Source organism: Mastigoproctus giganteus, chromosome 9 (assembly GCF_048544385.1).
Source record: "Mastigoproctus giganteus isolate SK-2022 chromosome 9, ASM4854438v1, whole genome shotgun sequence".
Lineage (NCBI taxonomy): Eukaryota > Metazoa > Arthropoda > Arachnida > Uropygi > Thelyphonidae > Mastigoproctus > Mastigoproctus giganteus.
In genome coordinates, this window is record NC_143583.1 from 202468913 (window position 1) to 202474912 (window position 6000).

Consider the following 6000-nt stretch of genomic DNA (forward strand, 5'->3'; position numbering starts at 1 on the left):
AGTAGTTGCTCTTGACATCTCAAAGGCTTTTGATCGTGTTTGGCATAAAGGTCTTCTAAACAAGCTTCCATCTTATAGTTTGCCAACTGTTTTTAGTAATTGGTTATCCAGTTTTCTCTCTGATTGCTCACTGAGGGTGATGGTAGATGGCTCTCTGTCTTCTAACTTCTCCACTAATGCTGGTGTCCCCCAAGGTTCAGTTCTTTCCCCCACTCTTTTCCTCTTGTATATCAATGACCTTCTTCCATTGACTGGAAATCCTATCCATAGTTTTGCCGATGATAGCGCATTGCATTCAACTTTCCATTTTAAGAAACCTTGTCCTGCTCAATCAGCTTCAACTTCTCGAAAATCTGCTACCAATTCCTTAAATGCCGATCTTCAGGTAATTCTCCAGTGGGGCAAAGACAACTTAGTTGATTTCAACCCTTCTAAAACTGTCTTGTCTTATATCTCGCAAAAAGGATTCTTCTACTCCTATGCTTATCTTTAGTGACACTCCGATTTCTAGGCAAAATGATATATCTCTTTTGGGGATTACCCTGACTTCTAATCTCTCTTGGCACAAGCACATTACAAATATTGCTTCCTCTGCATCTAAAAAACTTGGTTTTCTCTTTCGTTCTCGGCGTTACTTTTCTTCCAAACAGCTGCTCACTCTGTATAAATCACAAATTCGCCCTGCCATGGAATATTGTTCCCACATCTGGGGTGGTGCCCCCAAAACCTCTCTCAGGCTTCTTGATTCCATTCAGAAGAGGGCAGTTAGGTTAATTAATGATTCATCTCTAACAGAGTCTCTCCACTCGCTTTCTCATAGACATACTGTTTCTGCTGCATGCTTCTTCTACAGATACTTCCATGGGCACTGTTTTTCTGAATTGGCTTCTATAATTCCTGCTCTCTCTCTCTTTCAAAACAGTCCGAACACGTGCCGCCACCAGCCAACATCCATTTACTGTCCAACTTCAAACCCACAGAATCAACTTTTCATCTTCCTCACTTATTCATTCAACTGCCGTTTTTCTGGAACAACCTTCCTTCATACGTATTTCCTGAAAATTACAATCTACAGAAGTTCAAGTCCAATGTCAACAAATATCTTCTTTCGTCTTCTTAACCTCAAACCCAAGCACGTTACTAAGTACTATAGGTTCTAATACCTCTCGTGTTTGAGGTTCACATAAAAAAAAAATAAATAAAATAAAATAATGTCTTTAGCTCAACATATCGGATATTTGATTCCAAAAACTACATATAGTACAGACACATACAGGGCTGACCCCAAATTTTGTGGGCCCTGTTCAAGAATTACTTGCAGGCCATGGGTCCTGTGCAAAACTTATACAGGGTTAAAGTATATGCTCTACTTCTAGCAATTTTCAAGTCAACTCGTGCAAGCACTCTTGGAGTAATGATAATGTGGGTAACTAGACATTAAGATGGCAGTTAGCTTGTTGATAGAAATGTGAAAAAGATGTGTATGATGTTATTATTTAGACTCTCTCTTTGGGTGTGGGACCCTGTTCGACCGAACCGGTTGAACACCATGCTTGTGGCCGGTGTTAGATGCATATATAATATGTATATATCATGCTTTAACTTTTCTGCTGTAGAGTGGAAAGCTATAACATTTAGTTAAAATGCCATGTTTTTGTGTTACTATGGTATTCTTGTAAACACCTCAAAATATTGGTGGGATCATCCAATAGATTTTGCTACATGGCAAATTACTTGATATATGCTATCTCCAGTTTCTGAGTCAAGGGAAGAAGGTTAACAATGTTCAATTGTTAAGTATGTTTCTCTGCTATCTGGAGAATTTCTTCCATCCCCCTATCCTGGGTGGTAGGCAAGGATGATATTAAAAACAAGATGAAGGGGGGTAGGGGGTATAAATGCAAATGTATGCAAAGAAGAGCATTAGTTGTCATTACCCTGCATAACAATGCCTTTCAAACCTTGTCTTAATAAGCAAAGAGAAGTCTTTGCAGTTATTATGATTGAATTTAGCTTGAGACTTACTTTGGTATATATACAGATTAAATAATGCTAACTGCCATAATTCTCCCAAACAAGCCACATTTCTACCCTAAGCTGCTGAGGACACTTTTCACCTAGGTGTGTGTAAGTGCTTAATGTGTTCTTATATTTATAAATAGGCTGATTGCATTTTTTCCCTCCCTCCTGCCCTTAGGGATGACAAATGCTGAAGTGCTTCACCAAGTAGAACATGGATATCGCATGCCATGTCCTCCTGGATGTCCACCAGCCCTGTATGAGATTATGCTTGAATGTTGGCACAAGGATCCAATGAAGAGACCAACATTTGAAACACTTCAGTGGAAACTGGAAGATTTCTTTACATTAGAAGGCTCAGAGTATAAGGAAGCATCAATTGCTTATTGACTATGATAATTTATTTTGCAAGAAGTTTCAGGTTTCGTTAAGGAGTTTAAGATGTTAAAGTAAATATTTGTAAGATAAGAGATGAGTGTACAGTAATGTTATTTATAAAAGTTCCCAGAAAACTGATACTTTTCTGTTTGCAGTGCTGCAATAGAATTAACTAGAAGGAATAAGTGTTCTGTTATTGTTGATGCTGTTAAAGATTTTGGATTAATTTATTGATTTTTGAAATTTTTAAATATTTTCATGCTTGATGTTTAAAACTATCTAAGAAAGGTATATCAGGAAAATGTACTGTTACACTGATAACATTATAAATGATAGTACAAAAAATAACAATTTCAAAATGTACTGTTATTTTAAATGGTGGTAATTCTAGAAAATTAAGATAATATAATTTGTTTACTTCTTTATAGTTACTTGTTTTGTATATAATAGTGCACAATATTTTTAGGTAACTATTTTTTATGAGCCCTTCAAATTCTGATAGATGTTTATGTACGTAATTCCAAATGTATAAATTTGTGGCAAGGCATCTTTTTTGGGGATGATTCTATTTCTACTTAAATATATTTAAAACTGCACCTTTGAATATTGAAGTTTTATCCATTCCATGATCTTGTATGATTGCATGTTGTGATATAAAAATGCAACATTATCTTTTCAAAGTGGTTAAAGAAATTGACATGTATATATTATTTTAGCATGCTAAATTGGTGTTGAATAATCAATGAAGTACAAATTAAGTGTGTTTGAGAAAGTTTTTTAAACCATTTTATTGGAATAAGTGATTAATAGGGCTAGTTTTAGCCCTAGCAGTATATTACCAATGTTGTTGCTTTAATAGTGATTTACATTTTCATTACCTAAGAACTGTTTTTATTGCTGTTTCTATGATAATATTTGAAAACACATTGGGTGTTAAACAGGAGAGAAGTAAATTTAATTTGTATGTTACAGTTTCTAGTGGTTTTTTTTTTTTTTTTTAATTCATTAGGCCAAAATACATCATTCAGCTACAAATGGTCGTGTAAGATTGTGGTATTTCTGAAAAAACACTTTTTTTAATTTTAACCTGTAAAAAAGTTTTTAAACTTTATTATATTCTTTGAATATTTATAAATAAGTTAGATTCAGTTGACTTGTTAAGTTAAATGAGAATTTCACTTTAATGATCCATTACTGAACAAAACATTTATGCTTATGAAACTGATAGTTTGTTTAATCTGTTGCATTGAAATATTGCTCTATTTAACAACAGTATTTCCATATACACACACAACAATAAATTGCCAATTTATGCAATTGAAAATGATTATCCTTTTTAATCTGGATAAAAAATGTCATTAGGTTGTCAGTAGTAGATATTTTTGTTGGTATTATTTAAAAAACATTTATTTTCAAATAGCCTGCATATTATTTTCTTTGTTTGTCCACTGATCTTAAAATATAATTCCTAAGAATGCAACAGTGTTATCCTTCTTGAATTTTGAGACTGATTATATTTTTAAAGGGTAGGGTGTTCAGAAAAAATGTTGGTCAAAGGAAAAAATATAATAAGCATAACCGAAAATATTTGAACACTGATAGAAATTACACTGTTACTATATTGCAAAGCCTACATTTTATTAATAACATTGCATTAAATATGAGTGTTTTGAATCCTTTATCTGGTGTAAAGGAAGAGTACACCAGATAAATTAAAATGAGCTATATGTACTTTCTAATGTTCTACAAAGGGCATAGTTATCCATTTATGGAAAATAGAAGGATAAAAAACAAAAACATTTAGTAGCTTTCTTCTATAATCTGATTGAAATATCAGGAGCTCCAGCTAAGCATTTATAACATAGTTGTGTTAATATTTCAGTTTAAGCAGAGTATTAATTTAAGTTAATTTTCATTCAAGCTGTGTTTACATTACTCAAACATAAGAGAACACCCTACACACAGGAAAATAAGTGAGATAATTAAAGCAATGGTAAAAAAGAGATCATAATGCGCTGTTGGTAGGCTACATGCCTAAGGTGTATTTCTCCTGGTGAAGCTAGAGAGCTGCACCAAAAGTGACATGTTATTAGGATGGTAATTTGTGTTTTCCTAATTACTTCCTATCTTCAAGTAGTCAAACTACTTGAAGATAGGAGTTAATGAGGGAAACACCTGGCTCTACATGTTTAAAATTTAATGTCAAATATTATTACTGCTTATAAATAAAATGTTTGACTAAATTTAAGGAATAGCTAAATTGGTGTCTTCTGGCAGCAGGTAAAATATGATAAGAGTGGATATAGATTGTATGGAAAAGTTATGACAAGTTACTCCATGCCCCCCTCCTCATCTTTCTGCTTTTACTAATACTAAACCAATTGCTTGAACAAAAAAAAGGAAATTTTTTCCTATAAATAAAATTCTCAATGAAAATAAGGTTATTAGATTTCTGCATGTAAAATCCATTTATTAATTAGGATAAACTCATTAGGATAATTTAAAGCTAAATGGTTACATTTTACACATCAATGCTCATGCAGTCCGACATCCTTACAGAATTACAAATTTTGCATACAACAGCTTTGTGAAAGGAATGTTTTCTCGTATTTAAACCAAAGAAATACAATGAGTCCTCATATAATGTGCCTTTACACTACATTTTTTATTATATGGTTTTTCTGTTAGGTTTTTGTATAACACAGAATTTGCCCATCATTAAAGGTTTTTGGCAGCAAACAGTAATTGTTAGGTAATGCTAATAATGTGTATGAATTGTGAACAAAACTGTACCTCATCAAGATTCCATTAGCCATGTTTAATTAATATTGATTCACTTAAACCGATATTAAGAAAACAACATGTAAATGCAAGCAAAAAGAAAACTTGAGACAGGACTTAATTTTAAGATATATCATTATAAAATTCCAGCCTGGAAATACATGTTTCTTAGGGTAAAATTGTTTTCCTAATATGTTTTCACTTTGGCCCTTTAATTAACACATTTTAATTTTATTTAACTCCGTTAACCTTTTCACTGGTGAGTTTGCTGCTGCACAAGCTTATATAGCATCAGCCAAGGAAAAAAAAAAAAAAAAAAAAAACCTTATTTCACCCATCCACTCACTCCAAATGTTTGTCAAGTTCTGCCTTGAATCTATTTAAGCTATCAACTTCTACAATGACAGATGAAAGTTTGTTCCACCAATCAACCACCCGCTGGCTGAAGGCAGACTTCCGCACATCTATCCTACAACTGTCTTTCCTCAATTTGAGTTTATGCCCTCTCAGGCGATTATTCCGAGCAAGAGGAAGAATCCCATCCGCATTGAGCATGCTCAAACTATTCAAGGATTTATACACCTCAATCAGATCGCCTCGCAGGTGTCTAATTTCCAGACACTGTAATTTGCAAAACTTAAGCCTTTCTTCGTAAGAGCAGCCCTTTGTTCCATTCACTAATCTTGTTGCCCTTCTCTGTACTTGTTCCAACAGCTCTACATCCTTCTTAAAATGAGGCCTCCAGACCTGTATACAGTACTCAAGGTGTGGCCTGACCATTGCCTTATACAAGGGGATAATCACCTCCTTATCCCTACTAGA

General features: G+C 33.7%; 1 protein-coding gene across 2 annotated transcripts in view; it reads left to right on the forward strand.

Annotated features, from left to right (window-relative positions):
* The window catches only part of LOC150081035 (tyrosine-protein kinase Src42A-like), a 120309-nt gene extending 117900 nt beyond the window's left edge, over window positions 1–2409 (forward strand). For both annotated transcript variants that reach the window (XM_090381045.1, XM_090381044.1), the window contains exon 8: window positions 2198–2409. In XM_090381045.1, coding sequence (XP_090237171.1) covers window positions 2198–2409 — 212 coding nt within the window. The remainder of the gene's footprint in view (window positions 1–2197) is intronic.
* Window positions 2410–6000: the final 3591 nt, after the last annotated feature.